Source organism: Oncorhynchus mykiss, chromosome Y, assembly GCF_013265735.2.
Source record: "Oncorhynchus mykiss isolate Arlee chromosome Y, USDA_OmykA_1.1, whole genome shotgun sequence".
NCBI lineage: Eukaryota > Metazoa > Chordata > Actinopteri > Salmoniformes > Salmonidae > Oncorhynchus > Oncorhynchus mykiss.
In genome coordinates, this window is record NC_048593.1 from 19,828,948 (window position 1) to 19,849,150 (window position 20,203).

Here is a 20,203-nt window from a genome sequence, read left to right on the forward strand (position 1 = left end):
ATAATGAAACAGGTTCAATTTGGTTTAAATAATGCAAAAACAAAGTGTTGGAGAAGAAAGTAAAAGTGCAATATGTGCTATGTAAGAAAGCTAACGTTTCAGTTCCTTGCTCAGAACATGAGAACATATGAAAGTTGGTGGTTCCTTTAAACATGAGTCTTCAATATTCCCAGGTAAGAAGTTTTAGGTTGTAGTTATTGGAATTATAGGACTATTTCCCTCTATACCATTTGTATTTCATTAACCTTTGACTATTAGATGTTCTTATAGGCACTTTAGTATTGCCAGTGTAACAGTATAGCTTCCGTCCCCCTCCTCGCTCCTCCCTGGGCTCGAACCAGCAACACAATGACAACAGCCACCATCGAAGCAGCGTTACCCATGCAGAGCAAGGGGAACAACTACTAGAAGGCTCAGAGCGAGTGACGTTTGAAACGCTATTAGCGTGGGCTAACTAGCTAGCCATTTCCCTTCGGTTACACCAGCCTCATCTCGGGAGTTGAAGTCATAAAAAAAAAGGCTTAAAGTCATAAACAGCGCAATGCTTGACGCACAACGAAGAGCTGCTGGCAAAACGCACAAAAGTGCTGTTTGAATGAATGTTTACGCGCCTGCTTCTGCCTACCACCGCTCATTCAGATACTTAGATACTTGTATCTAAGTAGGACGCAGGACACGCTAGATAATATCTAGTAATATCATCAACCATGTGTAGTTTTTTAAATATTTTTTTTACCTTTATTTAACTAGGCAAGTCAGTTAAGAACACAATGACGGCCTAGGAACAGTGGGTGGGTTAACTGCCTCGTTCAGGAGCAGAACGACAGATTTGTACCTTGTCAGCTCGGGGGTTTGAACTTGCAACCTTCCAACGCTCTAACCACTAGTCTACCCTGCCACTAGGCTACCCAGTTAACTAGTGATTATGATTGATTGTTTTTTATAAGATAAGTTTAATGCTAGCTAGCAACTTACCTTGGCTTACTGCATTCGCGTAACAGGCAGTCTCCTTGTGGAGTGCAACGAGAGAGAGGCAGGTCGTTATTGCATTGGAATAGTTAACTGTAAAGTTGCAAGATTGGATCCCCCGAGCTGACAATGTGAAAATCTGTCGTTCTGCCCCTGAACGAGGCAGTTAACCCACCCACTGTTCCTAGGCCGTCATTGTGTTCTTAACTGACTTGCCTAGTTAAATAAAGGTATAAAAAATGATATATTTTTTTTAAATCAGCGCCCAAAAATACAGATTTCCGATTGTTATGAAAACTTGAAATCGGCCCCCATTCCGATTAATCGGTCGACCTCTCGTATGCACACACACGCACTACATTTGATTAATTTAGCTAACACTCTTATTCAGAGCAACTTAAAAAGGAGCAATTAGGGTTGCGTTGCTTAAGTGCATATCAGATCTTTCACCTAGTCAGCTCGAGGATTCAAGCCAGCGACCTTTCGGTTACTGGCCCAACGCTCTCAACCACTAGGCTACCTGCTGCCGACAGCATGGGTCTAAACTATAGTAGCCTATACTACTCATCAGCAATCCCATATCCGGATAACAGGCCCTAAACTCAACAGTAATGAACAGTAAACAAACCGGGCTGACAGACAGCTGCTACCTGATCAGCCTGGAAGACAAACAGACGTTATGAGTGTACCATCAGACAGCCAACACAGCTGACAGTCACAGGCCCCTCCACTCACTTCCTGATGCCGAGTGACATGGCCTTCTGCTGAGACAACAATATGATGATTCCTCTAGAAATGGGGAAGCGAGCTAGAGGTTTTAAGTGGGACTGCTATTTTATGTTCACTGATCGATAAATATGGAATTCAGTGCAAAAGAGACAGGGATCAAAGCATTTTAAAAGGTTCTACGTTTTCAGTGATACGTTTCTGGAAAAGGTTTAGGCCTTATGAGAGGCATGTACATTTGAAAATAGACGAATCCTTTAGGCTACGACCAGAACATCTCGTTAGTACAGCCAGGAGCTTACCTCTATGGGTATTTAGGTTAAATTGGGTATTATCAGCTTGTCACAGGCTATTTTCCGTTTGAACCAAGGTTATTCACAAGTTGAATACAGTATTTGTAGTCTGGAATGACTGGCATTACTACCACACAACAGTACTTGACAGAACTGCACAGTCACCAAACCTCTAAATCATCAACTTGAAGACATAATTACCTAATGTGTTGTATCAATTACACAGCTGAGCAGGGCAAGGCCCAGGCCTTCCACTGAGCAAACACATGGAAAATGGCAACATGGATATGCAGAAAGAACATAAACGGCAAGAATGGTCTCTGCCTGTTACGTCACAAACACATGGGCTGTCTCCTGTTTCCCATACTAGCTGGTCACCAACCTCACAAACAACCAGCCACTCCTCCCCTTTCCATTGTCATGTCTTCCTGCCAGCTCCATCTCTATTCAATGACAGGGAAGTACCATGTAGTAGACCTTACGAGAAAATACAACAAAGGGTACTGAACACTAGTCTATAACCATGTTATTAGGGCGAGACACTTTGTAACACAATCCATTATAATTCCTAGAGAATCTAGGCCAGTTGAATTATAAACTCAATCTAAGCATGCGCCATACTTTAAGGACTTCCTAGATTTCTCCTTATGCAAATCAAACTGGTGCAGTGTAAAAGCTCCACTTGACCTTCATAAACAAGTATCACTCCTTGAAGAGAAGATCAAACAAAACAGGAAAGGAGCAGAGGACAAGATTGATAATCCAACACAAAGAATACATGGTCACAGCTGGACTAGGTACACGTAAGGGCCTTATTTGAGTGAGTCAAAGATCTGAGAGCGCAGCAGAGATTTAACGCCAACATTCTGCGGAATCAACAACAAAATAGCAGAAGTACAACCTTTAGAACTGAACCAGCAACCATGGCCAATAAATAAGGGAGTGGAAGTTATTTTGAGAAACTTAAGAGCCTAGTAGGAGGCGATACACTCTGTTCAAGTTCTTCTCTCATCATATTGATGCATTTGAAAAAATATATCCGGCAAGCTCAGTACCTCTTAAAATTTGAATGGGAAAAAGAGCATACATTTTTTTTTTTTATACTGAAAAGGAAACCAAACTCAGCCAGGCTGGTTTCACATAGCCAAGGAATTCCACACAAATAACATAGGCCTACACTTGATGCTTTTGTAATTGCTTCCGGCCCTGCCCTAGCTTTAAAACCAGAGAAGCCTTGGTCATGTGAAATGATGACCGGGAGGAGAAGCACGCATGCTCAAACAACAAAGGCGAGGGAATTCGGTGAACCCAAACTTAGTACGCCTAATGAATTCAAAAGGGTTCAGAGGACAAAAACACTGAATGCTTCCGAGGGGCCTGGCCTCATTACTGCCTGTGTTCTCTATCTGGCCAGGGACAAACAACGACACACACGCTCAACCTGGTTGGGTGTGACCGGAGCTGAGGTTGAAAGGAGTGAGGGCAGGAGACTGGTAATACCTAGAGACCAAAGGATTAGGATACGACAGAGACAGTGCTGCACTGCCAAGTACATAGGATAGATCTCAGGTAAATGCCAATAAACACTGATCTCCATCTTGGGGGGGACATTCAATTCATAAATTGAAATGTATAGGAGGGGTATGAAAGGAAATAGTATGGATTCCAACCCTGGTCACAAAAACACCAACATCTCCATGCTGCAAACCATGTTGAAGGCTGGTGCTATGAACAGCGGCTTCTGCCTTGTTCAATCGTACTACTAAAGATGCAATAGATCCTGAAACTATCGCACATTTCAGCAACCCGTTTTAGCTACACACACACACACACTAAACAATCTACAAAGGCATGCCGTAATGAGATGGGCAGAAAAACAGCCCTAAATTCTATGCTTAGCCTAGTCCATTGATTTGCATACACACATATTGTGTTGAATTATACTAAATGACAAATCTTGAATGGAGAAATTAATTAATGAGTGTTACATTATTGGTGTAAAAAGAGCTCTGCTGATGTTCACTTGATGTATAATAGAAGTACTCAGTTGGGCATCATCTCTCACCTTTTTGCCAGTGGAGCCTGTCTTGGTCAGGCAGGAGCGTCCCAGGGACTGGTACCCACCGATGACCTCGATATCCTCCACGGCAGGGTAGCGCTTCTTCAGCAGGGAGCCCAACTGGGAGTAAGGGGCCTGTGGTGGCGTGGAGGGCGTCTGGGTCCCTCCGGAGGGCTCCTGGGGCTCTGGAGAGCCAGGCTGAGGCTCTGACTTACGTTTAGGCACCACAGTGAAGGTATTCCCCTTCCGCCTCTGCACCACTGGAGTGGGGCTGGGGGCAACGGGCTGCGAGGGGTCCACGTCTATGTCATCTATGTTGGTGACAGGTAGCTGGTCAGCAGGGGCTTCCTCTGGAGGTGGCGACTGGACAGAGGGGACTGGGAAGGGTACTGGAGGGGAGGGGGTCGCAGTGATGGTGGGTGGGTCTGGTTTGGTTAGCCCGGCTGCCCTCACCTCATCCCGTTCTTCCGCTTTACTCTTGGAGATTGCTGGGTTGGGTGGAGGGGTGACAGGGGTTGGCACTCCTAGAGTGGGCATCTCTGCCACTCTCTGGGAGGGAGGAGACTTAATCGGGCTGGAGGGGGCCGTGCTGCCCGGGGAGGCGGCGGCTCTGTGGCGTTTGGGGAAGACTGTGAAGGAGTTGCGGGACTGGAGACGCAGGTTGGCAAGGGCACGGGCCTGGATGTCCCCGGCAGGCAGCAGGGAGAGGTCAGGGCGGGGTGAGGGGCAGATCTCGAATCCAGGCGAGGGGGGAGACATCGGGGGCGTGGTGGGACTGGCAGGGGACTCGACATGGCTGGTATCCGGAGAGAATGGCACCTTGGGTTTGGAGGGCACCTCTGTGCTCTCCCAGTCTCTCTCTCGGAAAGGCTTGGTCTGGGACCCCTCTGCCTCCTCTATGGGGTTGACCACCACACTGCGGCCCCCACTCACCTCAAAATGCTGGCGGTAGGAAGACACTGACTGAGCGGGTCCAGCAGAGCAAGTGGTGCTGTCAGGCTCACAGCGAGGGGGCTGTGGCTTTGGTTTGGAAGACTGGGAGCTGAGGAAGACTGAGGATGACAACTGTGCGTTACCTAGGGTGCGGACTGGTGAGCTAGGCTGGGCTTGTGACTTGTATTTTGGCACCAGATCTGGCTGTGGCTTGGGTCGTTGTCTTGGCCTGCTTGAACTGGTTTCCAAGTCCAGGAGGTTCTCTGTGCTGCGAGACTTGGGTTGCAATTTTCCATAGTTGCTGTCGAATTTCTGCAGCATGCGGCTCACCCTGCCATGACCCTCTCCTGTCTCGAATGCGGCCTCGTGACCAGGACGACCCAACGTGCTCAAATTCTCCTCGCTCCGGCTTAGTGCGGTGTCATAAATGACCACCTCCTTTGCCCGTATCTCGGTAACCCCACTGCCTCTCCGGTCCAAGAGGTCGTTGAGGGAGCTGTAACTGCTCCCATTCTGCTGCAGATAAGACTCGCTTTTTATTCCACTCGCCTCCGGAAAGTAATCCGGATCGGATTCTATGATAATGATATTCTCAGCGCGTATAGTCCGAATTCCAGGAACACTGCCATACAATTCCAGTATGTGCTGAACTGGACGAGTGGCGTTCTCCCTGTCCTGTTGTTTCTTTCGCTCCTTCTCCAGTTTGATGAAGGGGTTCTCCTGCAATGGGCCTAGACTGTCCTGCAGAACCAGGCTTTCCTGTCCCTCGCCATCGCTTACCGTTTTCTCCGAGTCATAAGGGTCGGTGGCAGTCCAGGGGTCTTTGTTTGTTTTCACCGGCGAGAGCTCTGGGGACGTGGGGGCGCTGCCACGCTTGCCTGCAAAATGCTGGCTCGCTGGAGTGATGGTGTAGTTCCGAACTGAATTAGCACTGGTTCCATTGTCTGTTTTTGAGGCGCTGCTGTTTCCCGTTACTTCGCCATTAACCCGCGATAAGATCGCGCTTGGGCAAGGCTCAGTTGCACCTGCTCCAGACGCGCCGCCCTTTGCTTTCCTCCGCTCGAGAATCTCTCGTTTCCAGGCCGGCATCCTCGGGCTCTCCTGCCCAGCCTCCTGGCGGAGCACACGGACTTCTCCTCCAACAGACATTTGGGGGAGAAATGTAATATCTCCGGGGTTTGGGAGATTGTATTCCCCGAATGGGACGGAAAGCTGTATCCTCTGTCTGTCGCTGTACCTGCAGCGCCGATTATAGTATACACACATACATCCCCACGGTCTTTTTCAGTCTTTCTACGTTCTTCTCCCTCCCTCCGCGACTCCTGACCCGCCCTCTGCACCTGTAAACCTACGTCATTCTTCAGATCTGCGCCCAAAGAAGCAACCTCATTTGCTCATATCGATTTAGAATACACCCCCTTTTCACAGAACACCCACCAAAGGAAATCCCTCCTCTTTCTATTGTTGAGTAGGCAAAGAGGACCTGTCAGTCAAGGAAACTCAGCTCAGCCCCCTTTTACTGATTAACCCTTTCAGTGAATACATGTTATTTTAAGATCCCGTATCGACAACTAAATTGTTTTTTAAAATAATAACATTATGGATTTAATTTTTAATTGAATTCATGAACTAAACATGGAAAGTAAACCAACAAATTGTTTGAAAAGATGAAAGGCTATGTAAAGATAGTGATTGTGAGGCAGGGTGAGAAAATTGTCGCCTATCAGTCACTCGTTACTTACGTGTAGGCTTTGCTGTAGCATCCTATGGAAAGACCCATGTCATAGCATAGTTATTCATATCTATTCAGCAAGAGGTTGATGATACCACCTGACAAATAATCCTGAGATAAATGCATTACGAAATAAATGAGGCGGTATTACAGAGGTCTATTCTGAGTACAGCATGTACGAGATTACTATTGTTCCTCATCAAACATTCATCACTGCACTGCCACTACGAAACGTGAATCCCAAGGAGACATTAACATACGGACGGACACTGAAGAAAGTCGTGTGTTATATGGAGCAGTCTCAGTCAGTCGTAAATTCTGTTATAGAATGATTTGTAAAAATGCATCCTATATGCAATGGATTTTTTTTGTAATTTGTTTTTATCTGTGGTGTGCCTAGAGAAAGAGCGCAAAATAGTTCAATTCCATATTTTAAACTTCTTTTTGATATGCTGTGCTTAAAAATAACAAAGCTCTGAGGTTTTCATCTGAGGAAAGTCCAAGACAAAACAAAAAAAAGTTATTGCTGTTGCCTCTAAAGAAAAATGTCTTAGATATAATATAATTAATTATGACAGGCTATGCCTGCTACTAATCTACAAGTTATTTAGGAAGAACATTAGATGGAATCCTGTTAGACTATAGTTGGTGAGTGGATCATGTTCGATTCACTGTCATCCACGTAACAGGAGAAAAAAATGTAGATTAGTGCTTGATGAGCCCAAAATGGTCAAACAGCTAAATAAAATATTTTATTTTATTACGCTTATGACTTTTCCTTCCATGAACTCACGCCCATGTGAACTTTGCTTTAGTTTTATAACTTGAATGTCCTTCCCAATGTTGACTTGGGCATCGGAAATTGATGAGTCGGTCACCACTCCCATCTTCAATGTAAATAGCGACACACCGTGGTCACACTTCGTCATCACAAGGGATAACAGTGAACATACTGTACCAAATATCCAAGTCTACAAAAGACACAACGGTATTGTGTCTGTTCAGAATTGATCCAAAATTGACTGATTAATGTTTCATAGATTTTTGAGGAGCTGAAATAATATTGCATGATAAACTTTACCAGCTCAAATGTTTATTTACACATACAGTGCCAATCAAAAATTGACACACCTAATCATTCAAGGGTTTATCTTTACTATCTTCTACATTCTAGAATAATAGTGAAGACATCAAAGCTATGAAATTACACATTTGGAATCATGTAGTAACCAAAACAAGTGTTAAACAATTTATTTTTGAGATTCTTCAAAGTAGCCACACTTTGATGACAGCTTTGCACACTCTTGGCATTCTCTCAACCAGCTTCATGAGGTAGTCACCTGGAATGCATTTCAATTAACAGGTGTACCTTGTTAAAAGTTCATTCGTTTGAGGCAATCAGTTGTGTTGTGACAAGGTAGGGGTGTGGTATACAGAAGATAGCCCTATTTGGTAAAATACCAAGTTCATATAATGGCAAGAACAGCTCAAATAAGCAAAGAAAAACGACAGTCCATCATTACTTTAAGATATGAAGGTCAGTCAATCCGGAAAAGCTTCTTCAAGTGCAGTCGCAAAAATCATCAAGCACTCTCATGAAGACCGCCAAAGGAAAGGAAGACCCAGAGTTACATCTGCTGCAGAGGATAAGGTACTTTGATTGGTACTGTATAGAGAAACACAACAAGGGTAACAAAAACAAGAACATAATAAATGGGCTAAAACAAACAAAGCTGCAGAGTCTTACCAAATTCAAAAGACCAATTACTTCAATTCTCAAATGTCCCTCTCCCGCATCACATCAGGAAATAAATTACAATGAAGGATAAAATGAGGCCATCAATACATGCTTGAGCAAGAGGTCCATAACAGATCAAACACAAAAAAAGGTATCCACAGGAAGCAATGTCCAGGAGAGCCATACTGACAAAGGACTGCTCATGGAAAACACATTCTGTCACACTGTCCTCAGACAAGGTTAAAAATGGAGGGGAAGCCTGTGACCCTCATCTCTCCAGCCATTAGTACAAAACTATTTCTCAATATTCAGTTAATTAAAACAGTCACCTAGTATGAATAAACCTGGATCTTCTACGGCTGATAAACGACTCCTGCCCTCATCACACCGCCCTTGGAATCAGTTGATACGGCAGGCGCGGATCATCAGTAGCTGCAGGAGGATGAAGAGCGGTGAGACGATAGGACCAAACCACAGGTCGCGTGCCTGTTCCTGCTCAACCAACTTCTGGCACAGCAGCACCTCACACACCAGCTTGAGGCCGAGCACCATCAGCACCCACAGCAGCCTCAGCACTGCTAGCCTTTTCTCATTCTCCTGGTACAGCCGGATGGATACAATAGCCGTGAAGTAGGTGCTGAGGCCATCAGCGGCAAACAGAGGGACGAAGACCAGCCACCAGCTCATGCCAGGGGTAAACAGGTCAGCCCGCAGCGCTACTAGCACACTGAAGACCAGCAGAGCCCCCAGGTGGAGGAAGAGCTCGAACGTGGCAAAGCCCAGCCATTGGACCAGCTCCTGCAGGGAGAACAGCATGGCCTTAGGGTGGAGGGAGTGGATTCAGGTGGACTGTTCAACCAGGGACTGAATGGGGTAGACTCACTGGTTCTACTCAGGAGATGTGACGTTTCCAGACTCAGGGTGGTAAAGTGTGAGGGAAGGGAGACATTGAGGTCTGGGCAGAAATCCACAGAAGGCAATAGGAAATGGCCCTTAACAAGGAACTGCTGCACAGACGATCAAGCACACCTACATCATTGAAGACAGTGGGGGCAGAGAGGACGAAATACTGTGAGCCAATGAAGAGCTTCACATGTGGAGGATGTCTTCATGGAATCAAGATGTTCTGCCTTTATTTAGAAACATAGACATTTTATTCAGAGCATGACAACAGTTTACAATGTATTGAAATTGACCTAATGTTACATTGTAAACATCAACAAAGTGACAGTATTCACTTCACTTCCCTTTTACCAAGCTATATTGTAACAAGCGTGAAGTTGATTGGAACAACTACCAAAAGTTGCAAACATTGTTACAATCTCATTCTGTCTTCTAGACTAATGTTAGTCTAGTAGTATGTGTCCTTCACAAATAGCCTACAATATATCAAGGGTTGATGACAGTATCCCAATAATGGACTAAAGGAACCTATCGTTACTCCTTATAGTCCAAGGACCTTACATGTTCTGTTAGAATCTAATTGGTTCTGGCAACCAAAACAGCCAAATACTCCATCTAAACGTGAATCGATTCTCAATAAACACTCGGAAAAGATTTTCCAGGTAAGCCCAATTCCCCATTAAATAATTAGTGAAATCCCCTCAAAATGATCCGAAACAATGTTTCTAATACAAAATTAAGTTAAAACAGACTACCCCTTGCTCATCAGGAAACTATTGTGTACGTTGTGATGGACATTACAATTGCTTCACAGGAGCCTGGCAAAATTATGTTTGTAGTGTAGTTAGCCACTGAATTCACTGCCAGCATGCAGTCAAAGCTATAACCACTTTAGAGCAAACTAGTGCTCTCAAATATTATCCTAATGTCAACATCAGATGGGAGTTGTATCAAAAAATATATATTGCTGCCGTTATATTGTAAAAATTCATGAAAACAGGTTTTAATTTAACGCTGCAATATGTAACTTTTTGGACGAAACGACCAAATTCACATAGAAATGTGAGGGTAAACTAGTGAAATCAGTAATACTCTATTTGGGATCAACCAGTTAAATGTATTGATGTTGCTAGAGATTAATGTGACAGAAGAATAGAAACGAACTAGATTAACTGTCGTAATGAGCCTTTGTGCGCCCCAATCAGTCGGCAGCTCTGCCAGCCAATGAAACCAGTAGGTCAATAGGAGAATAATTTTCATCTGTTCTAATTATTAGCTAGATTTGGTCGAAGATGTGCTCCCTGCTGAAAACCATTCTCCAGCCTTGCGAAGCACATGTGCATCAAGTACGGAAAATGTGGGCTAGACATCTGGCAAAAACAACATATGGCAAAATACATGTGCATCTGGTGGACATACGGCCCAATGCTCACACAGCTGTTCGGAGCATGCTAGATAGCTAATTAGCGCAGGCGGTCGCCTACTGTCTTCCGTAAACAAGCGCTGTAACGTGGAGATACGGTCACGTGGGAACACTAACCCTATCAAGGTGTGTATTTTTTATTTATTTTACTAGGCAAGTCGGTTTATACAAATTCTTATTTACAATGACGGTGTACTGGGGAACAGTGGGTTAACTGCCTTGCTCAGGGGCAGAACGACATATTTTTACCTTGTCAGCTCGGGGATTCGACCTAGCAACCTATTGATTACTGGCCCAAACACTAACCTTTTTTTTCTTTTTCTTGCTGATATGAAAGATAAGTCCTTAAGCGTCCAAATCCGTACGGCAAGCAATGCATGTTAATGTTCAGACCGAGCGTTGGGGATCTTCACAAAACTCCCCCCTACAAGACGCCTTTGTCCAATTACTTATGTGTAATGTAATGAGACTGAGTCGTGATCAAAGACGACTGACTATATATACTATGGTGACGGTTGAAATCGTTCGCCAGCTAGCTAACTGCCTGGCTACATTCATGGTTTTAACTGACAACAATCGCTCACAAACGATTCCCGATAATGTTACAGTCTAGCTAGCTGGTAAAATGCTGTATTGTCAGATCATTAGGTTGACGTTAGCTGAGCTACAGTAACGTTACAGCAAAGTACGTGGTTACAGTGCTCGCACAATCAACAACTAGCTAGCTAAAGTTACCTCGTAGCCCTTACTATCTCATACTAGCTACAGATACGTTATCCATCTGTTCATGTGTCAAGTAATATGGGTTATTATAGGACATGACAAGGTTTAGCTTTTTTTCATATTTTTTTTACCTCAATTCCGATTCAAGTGTCAGGTTAGCCTTTTCATAATGTTTTCATTCCGTCACTTAAATCTACCGTGTACTATCGCGGGAACTTGCACGTTTACGGAACAATTTGTGCAGTGAGGTGGCTGGTTAGTGTCTGCGTCTAGTGCAAGTCAAGGAGGACGTACGTACTGTACAAGGCAAGAACACCGAAATCCATGTATTTATTTTAGTAGAGTTAACATTGTTGTATGTAAATTAATGCCGACAAGTTACGTTTTTTTTATGTTGCAAGGTTTACAAATCTGCGGAATATGACCAGGAGGAGTTGCAAGTGTGTTTTCTAGTCGTGTGGTGCATGGAGCGTATCATTGGCCCATTTGAGCACATGATTGTTGATAGTCAAAGTTAGCTTTCTGTCGTTCATTACATCTGTCGTTCGTCACATCCCGATATAAAACTGTTGTTTTACATCGGATTTTGCTTAGTTCTCATAAATGTAGACCTTGAATGTCAATGATCTTGAAATTATAGAATTAAAGGGATCTGCAATGGGCTTTCATAAATGTGAGCAATTATTCTGCCTCCAGCTGTGTGAAAGCAAGCATTATCACTGCTGTCACTCAGGATCATCCAATTGTTTAGTTTAAGTCAGGTTATAGCCTAAATCTCAGAAATGTGGGGGTGAATAAAGGTGACACTGTCAAACCTCTCTCTTTCTCTCAGCGCAAAGATGCAGCCGGTTGATTCTCTCCTCCACAGTGGCTATTTTCACGCAACACTCAGATGCTGGCAGAGCTGCTCCTCAGACTTGAGACCTGAGAATCTTATTTACCCCATCTTCGTCACGTAATGGGTCCTCTTCCACACAGACACTAGGATGTCGAATTGATGTTGTGATACAAATGCCAGATTCCCCTGTGTCAAAGTCAGTTATACTGTGGGCTATATCTGAGTGGCTATGTGTTTTTATGACATGGCAGCTTTCTTGTTCTTTTCTCCAACAGTGACAGTCCTGATGCTGTGGAGCCCATCGCTAGTCTACCAGGCCAGGCCAGGTAATGACTCCAGATAACCTGTTCATGTGGTTGATTATCTCATCTATGGTAATTGCTTATCTACATTAGGTACAGTAGTTGAATACCCATAATGTCCTGTTAATGTGTCATTTGTTGTAATCAAATTTTAAAACATAAATTACTTTGAAAGATCATTTTTATTCAAAGTCTTTATTTCAAAGTGATCTGAGAGTGGGAATGAGTGGGGGATGGGAACCATTGAGATCAAGGCTGTGACCTCCAGATAAGTACTGTGAGGCAGGGTGGATCCAGATAAGGAGAGAATCCGTTAGCTGTTTGTCCCACACAACCCTCCCTGCTCATGCACCATTTGGTTACAATAAAATAGGCCTTGCTATTAGGGGCGGCAGGGTAGCCTAGTGGTTAGAGCGTTAGAGCGTTGGACTTATAACTGGAAGGTTGCAAGTTCAAATCCCTGAGCTGACAAGGTACAAATCAGGCACTGTTCCTAGGCCGTCATTGAAAATAAGAATTTGTTCTTAACTGACTTGCCTAGTTAAATAAAGGTTAAACTATTATGTGTCAGTGTTGAAATGACTGTTAATAGTTCTCTCACTCAGTCTGATTTGGTTTGTTGACCAAAACAAATGTTATTTTAGGCTATAGAGATCAAATGCATCCCAGTGCATTGATAATGAAGTGCCACTTTGTAATTGCTTGCCTCAAAGTGGTATTGAATTAGCACTTTAGTTTGTCCATTCCCTGTGTCCCCCTCAATCTCTTTTTCTCCCAACAGATATGGAGTGAATAAACTGGAAGGCATGCTACGCCCCCTTGTGGAGAAAGGCTTGAAGTGTGTGCTGATTTTCGGCGTGCCTGCCAAAATCGCTAAGGTGCATAAAGTATATGCACTCGTAAAATGTGTATTTTTTTTTGCCACCACATCAACTCCGAAGGGCTTATGACTGCAACCTTGCACACTGTCATAACTTTGACCTTTCTTCTCAGGATGAGAGGGGTTCGGGTGCAGACACAGGTGATACTCCGGCAGTATTGGCTGTGAAGAAGATAAGCTCTCTGTTCCCTGACCTGCTGATGGCCTGTGACGTCTGCCTCTGTCCCTACACCTCACATGGACACTGTGGTCAGTCACTCTCTATCACATCTTTTCGCCTACAACAAATGCAAATCTAACTTCCTTTGATTAACACTACAGTGTTATAAGACTGCACTCTCATTCGCCCTCAGGAATCTTGCGGGAGGATGGCACTCTGGACAATGGTGCCAGTTGCCAGCGTCTGGCAGAAGTGGCATTGGCTTACGCACGTGCTGGTGAGTCTGGTCACTCCTCCCCCCTCTGTTATCTACTCACTTCTAAAAATAGGGTACTGGACCGATGTTGATACTGCTCAATGGGGCACCACACCCATGTCAATGGGATCTCTTGTTCGTCTCGTACAGGCTGTCACATCATTGCACCCTCTGATATGATGGATGGGCGAGTGGGAGCCATCAAACAATCACTGATGTCCAATGACATGGGCAACAAGGTAACAGATTGGTAGCACTAGTTTGTACATAACCTTATATTCATATGAACTCAATAAGGAAAGGAAAGCATTTGCCATAAGGAAACCCTTAGTAAAGAAGCCATTAAGGTTGAATCTCCTGGGGAAAAAAAGTTATGTTTTTCCTCCTTCCCCCCCAGGTTTCAGTACTAAGCTACAGTGCTAAATTTGCTTCCTGTTACTATGGTCCCTTCAGGTAACTAATGATTGTAAAACCAAGTATGGACAGAAAAGGCATTTACTTACCAGTTATTATTTGACAGGATGCTCTAAGGAAGCTCTGTTTTTTTTTGTGTGTGTAGAGATGCAGCACAGTCCACACCAGCATTTGGAGACAGGCGTTGTTATCAGCTGCCACCTGGTGCAAGGGGCCTGGCACTGCGAGCTGTGGTAAGAGTGTCTGAATTGCATGCATGTGTATGAAAGGTAGAGAGAGTGTGTTTTTGTCAGAGCTAGTCAATTTACCCAGGTGGTTGAGGTTTTGTTTATGTTTTTCTCTCAGGACAGAGACGTCAAGGAGGGGGCAGATATGCTGATGGTGAAGCCAGGACTGCCCTATCTGGACATAGTGAGGGAGGTCAAAGACAAGGTTAGTATGTTCTGACTCATTTCTCTCTGCATGGTTAGAGTTTCAGGCTTCAGGATCAGTATCGATAGTTTCAGCGAAATAACCAAACATTAAGTTCACATCCAAGGGTACACACACAAGTCTATCATTAGTTGTTATGAAGACTCCAAAACCCTTCTGCTTTTACCTGCTCCATATTTTTCTCACCACCCTCCTCTGCTCCCTTCCAGCACCCCAATCACCCACTGGCGGTGTATAACGTGTCAGGGGAGTTTGCCATGCTGTGGCATGGAGCTCAGGCTGGAGCCTTTGACCTGCGCACCGCTGTACTGGAGTCTATGACCGCCTTCCGCAGGGCAGGTGAGAGGGGAAGGAAGTCATTGGGTCTGGAGGAGCAGTGCTCTGTTCTCTATAGAGAAAGAATGAGTTCTACTGCTCTAGTTTTATATTCTTCCCTTTAGGTGCTGACATCATCATCACCTACTACGCACCTCAACTGCTCACCTGGCTGAAAGAGTAACAGACAGAAGGATGGACCTACGGATTGACATGCGATTAGCTCCTTTTTACCAAGCTGTTCAATGCTGAACTACACTGACAAATGGGGTCTACTGAAGCCAAACTGACATGTGAGAACAGGCAATCTATCTTCATACATTAATTTACAGTTTATTTTTCTATATAACATTGATATTTTATTCTGGGACTCTTTTTTTATCATGTGCAGCAACCACAAATTTTCACCAAAGATGGTATTCTTCTAGCTCGTAACCACAGCATATCAAATAAGGTTTGAAGGGTTAGCCTAATGTTAGCTTTTACAGTCCCGTTTTTTCATCTATCTGTTGATTGTCTTGGTGGGTTTATGGGTATTTTTTACTATTCTATAGTTTTCCAAATTGAGTAATTATGGACTTTTATTTTACTTCTATTTTATTCTGTGCCTTCTGTAATAGCCACTCTGGCTTCAGCACTGATATTTACTAGTGTTTGTAAGGTTGGGTTAAGAAACCTGTAAAGCTCTTATTGACCAGGGTAAATGGACCTATCCAATATCCACATTTTTTTGGATAACAACAATAAAGCTACAATCGAGTTTGAAATATGGTCCATAGACTTACTTTGGTTTTATTACGTATAACTTTGTTCAATTTTTTACCGTTAAATGTTTACTTGAAGGAAATAATACAATAATGAGGCTACAGTATATAGGAGTACCAGTACTGAGTCAATGTGCAGGGGGGTACTTTTGTAGTTGAGGTAATTGGAGTAATATGTACATGTAGGTAGGGGTAAAAGTGACTAGGCAATCAGGATAGATAAAGAGTATAAGTAGCGTATGTAAAAGTGTGTGTGTTTGAGTGTCCATTGAGTGCATAGAGCTAGTGCTAAATAAATAGGAGATCAATGTAAATAGTCTGGGTAGCCATTTGATTAACTGTTCAGCAGTCTTATGGCTTGAGGGTATAAGCTGTTTTAGAAGCCTCTTGGACCTAGACTTGGCTCTCTGGTACCACTTGCCATGTGGTAGCAGAGACAACAGTCTATGACTACAATTTTAAGTGCCTTCCTCGGACACCGCCTGTTATAGAGGTCCTGGATGGCAGGGAGCTAGGCCTCAGTGATGTACTGGAACGTGTGCACTCACTACCCTCTGTAGCACCTTACGGTCAGATGTCAAGCAATTGCCATACCAAGCAGTGATGTAGCCAGTCAAGATGCTCTCAATTGTGCAGCTGTATGACTTTGAGAGTCTGAGAGCCCATCTTTACAGCCTTCTGAGGGGGAAGAGGCAATGTCATGCCTTCTTTACGGTTGTGTTTGGACCATGACAGGACCTGCTCCCTATAGGCCCTCATCGTCGTCAGTGATCAGGCCTACCACCAGGAGTCATTAGCAAGCTTAATGATTTTTGTATTTTATTAGGATCCCCATTAGCTGTTGCAAAAGCAGCTCCTGTTCCTGGGGTCCACACAAAACAAGTAACATGACATAGACAACAGAACTACATACGTTTCAAAACAGCACACATAGTCCACATATAAATACATACAAAATATCTCGGTCAAATAGGGGAGAGGCGTTGTGCCGTAAGGTGTTGCTTTATGTTTTTTTAAACCAGATTCTGTTCATTTGAGCAATAATGGCTTTATATAATACAGTACACTTTTTTGAATTTGTTCTGGATTTGGGGACTGTGAATACGCCTGGTGGCATGTGGGGTGGCATGTGGGGTAAGTGTGTGTGCCAGAGCTGTGTGTAAGTTGAGTATGCAAACAATTTGGAATTTAACGTTTCTTGTAAAAAAATATTTTAAAAATTCAGTCTCTCCTCAACTCTTAGCGAAGAGCGACTGGCATGCATAGTATTTATATTAGCCCTCTGATTACAATGAAGAGCAAGACGTGCCGCTCTGTTCGTTGGAGTCATGCATAGCCACGCAGTTGTGGGTAAACTGAGTACAGGAGGGGTCTCCGTGTTGTTGGTCAGTGTGGCAGATGTGTTGTTGCCTACCCTCAGCACCTGGTGTCGGCCCGTCAGGAAGTCTAGGATCCAGTTAGAGGGATGTGTTCAGTCCCAGGTTCCTTAGCAATAGTGATGCGCTTGGAGGGCACTATTGTGGTGAACGCTGAGCAGTAGTCAATGAATAGCATTCTCACATAGGTGTTATTTTTGTCCAGGTGTAGCTACTTGGACATAAATAATGGACATTATCAAACAAATCAAACATTTATTGTGGAACTAGGATTCCTGGGAGTTTATTCTGATGAGGATCAAAGGTAAGGGAATATTTATAATATTATTTCTGTTGACTCAAACATGGCGGATAAAAAATAAATTCTGAGCGCCATTCTCAGATTATTGCATGTTTAGCTTTTTCCGTTAAGTTTTTTTAAAAATCTGACACAGCGGTTGCATCAACATTTATGATGACTCTTTCTGTAAATTTGATGTGGCTATGCAAAATCACTGGATGTTTTTGGAACTAGTGAACGTAACGCGACAATGTAAACTCAGATTTTTTAAATAGAAATATGAACTTTATCAAACAACATACATGTATTGTGTAACATGAAGTCCTATGAGTGTCATCTGATGAAGATCATGAAAGGTTAGTGATTCATTTTCTCTCTTTGTGCTTTTTGTGACTCCTCTCTTTGGCTGGAAAAATGGCTGTGTTTTTCTGTGAGTTAGTGGTGGCCTAACAATCGTTTGTGGTGCTTTCGCTGTAAAGCCTATTTGAAATCGGACACTGTGGTGGGATTAACAACAATATTACATTTAAAACAGTATAAAATACATGTATGTTTGAGGAATTTTAATTGAGATTTGTTGTTTTGAATTTGTCCCCTGCACTTTCACTGGCTGTTGTCATATCGATCCTGTTAGCGGGATTGCAGCCCTAAACAGTTTTAAGCTCATCTTTCTATGTTTGACATTATTATAGAATATATACTAGGGCCCTTCACTAGGACAGCAAATATGTTTATTTTGCACCCAGTGAAATTCAAAGGTCTATTTGTTATCTATAATTGCCCCTTCTACATTTTCATACACAAAATTGTGTAGTAGACCTTTACAGTAGATCACAGTTCAGGTTATTAACACAATCCTGCAAATTTGTCTACCTACAAGGACAACCAGCATAGCAATATGACAGCCTGGTAAGATACCACTCCGATCACGTTTTAGGTTGTAACTCCTTGGCCAATGGAGAAAAAAATACAAACCATTCTCTTATAGGTGTCTTGTTTTAATGAGCAATGAACACTGTTAAATTACTGAATTAATTTAATAGTGCATAACTCTTATTTTGGTTAAATATTGAGTAAACCAAACTGGTTTATTAGACTTATTTGCTGTATAATCGTCATTTTGCTGAGTCACAACATGGCTTGGCTTCAGAAGATGGTTTTGGTCATAGACTGTATGGGTTATAGACCGTTTACACCCCGACCCGAGTACTTGTTCTGACACCTCTGGGCCCTCATTTATAAAACTGTGCGGAGGATTCACTCAAAAGGTGGCGTACGGACAAAACACAGAATGTGCTTACGCACATGATTTATAACACAGTGCGCACGCATGTCCCACGCCGGTTACCCTTCACAAATCATAATTAACTCGAAATTTGGCGCACGTGAGCGAGCGTCTTGTCCCACCCTCTTAACGCTCATAGTTGCCTATAAATAGTCAGTGAAACGCCCCTAATTAATGTTCAGCCATACTGACGGCAAAGCACGACAGAAAGGCAAAAAAAAAAAAACAATTTCACGAAGTTCTTGAAGGGGAGATTGAAGCAAGAACAAATATATTGTTTGGTGGACAAGGTGTGGGCATTACAAATGCCAAAAAGCGTTAGTGGCAGCATGTGGCGGACGCTGTGAATGCAGAAGGTAAAAAAAAGACGTGGTCCGACAAAAGTGGAGGCCGAAAGGCACACAGCCGTACACAGACAGTGTTTGTGCCACGAGCGGGGGAAAGGGGACACCGGAGCCCAACCCCCTTAATGGGCGACTTGCCAGTTTTATAGGGGAATCCCACCTGAGTGGAGTAGCGACGGAGGAGGACACGGACATGCAGGACGGGATGACCCAGGTATGTAACTAGTATCCCCTTGTTTGAAAAGAGTAAACCAGATGCATTCAAGTTGTTTCAACATTTTATTTACACAAACAATTGTGACTTTGTTTCTAGTCCCTGAGTGTTCCAGCGGGCCGGTGGCGCTGCAGCGGAGCAAGAGCTGAGTGCCCGGTGGCGCTGCAGCCGAGTAAGAGCTGAGTGCGCCCAGCCCTGGCGTCTCCACTGCACCTCGTGCAGTCCTGCAAACCCAGAGACACCATCGACGCTATTAACGTCACTCGCTCCGAGACCTTGAAGTAGTTGCAGAGGGTCCATGGTTCGAGCCCAGGTTGGGGCGAGGAGAGGGACGGAAGCCACACTGTTACATGGGTGCTTCTCTGTAAAGCTGGGCCCAGTACAAGACAGAGATCCAAGAGAACAGCTCTTGGTAATTGGAACCTGCTCATAAGCCACTCATTGGCCAGTAAATCTTCCATTCGCCAAATCTTTTGACAGTACTAATGCAGCCATTGTGCGTCATTACGCATTGTAATTGCATGCCTTGTTATACCCACCCATTTGATTGTCAAAGCTACCCAATTGCGTAACACCGTCAGGTGTGGTAATTACCCTGATTGTAACTGACAATGACAGGGCCATTATCACATTGACAGTTCTGCACAACGAACATGTGACCTATCTGCCCGACTGAGGCATTGAAAACAGCATCAGTTTAAACGTAATTTGTCCTACTGTTCACCTTATTATTTATGAGAATACATTTCATAACATTCAAGTATGGTTTAATAATTATAGATTCAATTAAATATGATTCCCGATTAAACTGTACAACATAATTTGAGGGGTTCTTTTGCGAAAA

The 20,203-nt window shown here is 43.7% G+C and overlaps 3 protein-coding genes and 1 long non-coding RNA gene across 10 annotated transcripts in view; 2 read left to right on the forward strand and 2 right to left on the reverse strand.

The window, feature by feature from the left end:
• LOC110509773 (taperin) overlaps window positions 1-6,322 on the reverse strand; it is a 28,010-nt gene extending 21,688 nt beyond the window's left edge. Inside the window, exon 1 of the mRNA XM_021590869.2 lies at window positions 4,054-6,322. Within this exon, the coding sequence (XP_021446544.2) occupies window positions 4,054-6,246 (2,193 nt within the window). The 5' untranslated portion in view covers window positions 6,247-6,322. The remainder of the gene's footprint in view (window positions 1-4,053) is intronic.
• Window positions 6,323-8,287: 1,965 nt separating this feature from the next.
• Window positions 8,288-11,737, reverse strand: LOC110509775 (transmembrane protein 203). 4 transcript variants are annotated; one of them, XR_002471482.2, is made up of 3 exons: window positions 11,631-11,732; window positions 8,780-9,580; window positions 8,288-8,378 (listed from the first exon to the last, which is right to left on the reverse strand). XR_002471482.2 is itself a non-coding variant. In XM_021590873.2 (2 exons), the coding sequence occupies exon 2, from the start codon at window positions 9,264-9,266 to the stop codon at window positions 8,850-8,852; it is 417 nt and encodes a 138-aa protein (XP_021446548.1). In that variant the 5' UTR covers window positions 9,267-9,479; window positions 11,631-11,737; the 3' UTR covers window positions 8,293-8,849. The 4 variants fall into 4 exon arrangements, 2 of the variants coding, with proteins under 2 accessions (XP_021446548.1, XP_036823465.1); XR_005040396.1 differs by lacking the exon at window positions 8,288-8,378 and having other exon boundaries at window positions 9,108-9,248; window positions 9,334-9,580; XM_021590873.2 differs by having other exon boundaries at window positions 8,293-9,479; window positions 11,631-11,737.
• On the forward strand, window positions 10,719-15,868 carry LOC110509774 (delta-aminolevulinic acid dehydratase). Of its 4 annotated transcripts, none has more exons than XM_021590871.2 (12): window positions 10,719-10,902; window positions 12,332-12,454; window positions 12,613-12,663; window positions 13,421-13,517; window positions 13,633-13,768; window positions 13,873-13,956; window positions 14,086-14,174; window positions 14,333-14,388; window positions 14,495-14,582; window positions 14,695-14,781; window positions 14,991-15,120; window positions 15,222-15,868. In XM_021590871.2, exons 2-12 carry the CDS (start codon window positions 12,339-12,341, stop codon window positions 15,278-15,280), a joined length of 993 nt encoding a protein of 330 aa, XP_021446546.1. In that variant the 5' UTR covers window positions 10,719-10,902; window positions 12,332-12,338; the 3' UTR covers window positions 15,281-15,868. The 4 variants fall into 4 exon arrangements, with proteins under 4 accessions (XP_021446546.1, XP_021446545.2, XP_036823462.1 ...); XM_021590870.2 differs by lacking the exon at window positions 10,719-10,902 and adding an exon at window positions 11,672-11,805; XM_036967567.1 differs by lacking the exon at window positions 10,719-10,902 and adding an exon at window positions 11,905-11,939.
• A 2,207-nt stretch (window positions 15,869-18,075) lies between these two features.
• On the forward strand, window positions 18,076-20,203 carry LOC110509777. Its single transcript, XR_002471484.2, has 2 exons — window positions 18,076-19,359; window positions 19,459-20,203. It is a non-coding gene; the product is annotated as an uncharacterized LOC110509777 (long non-coding RNA).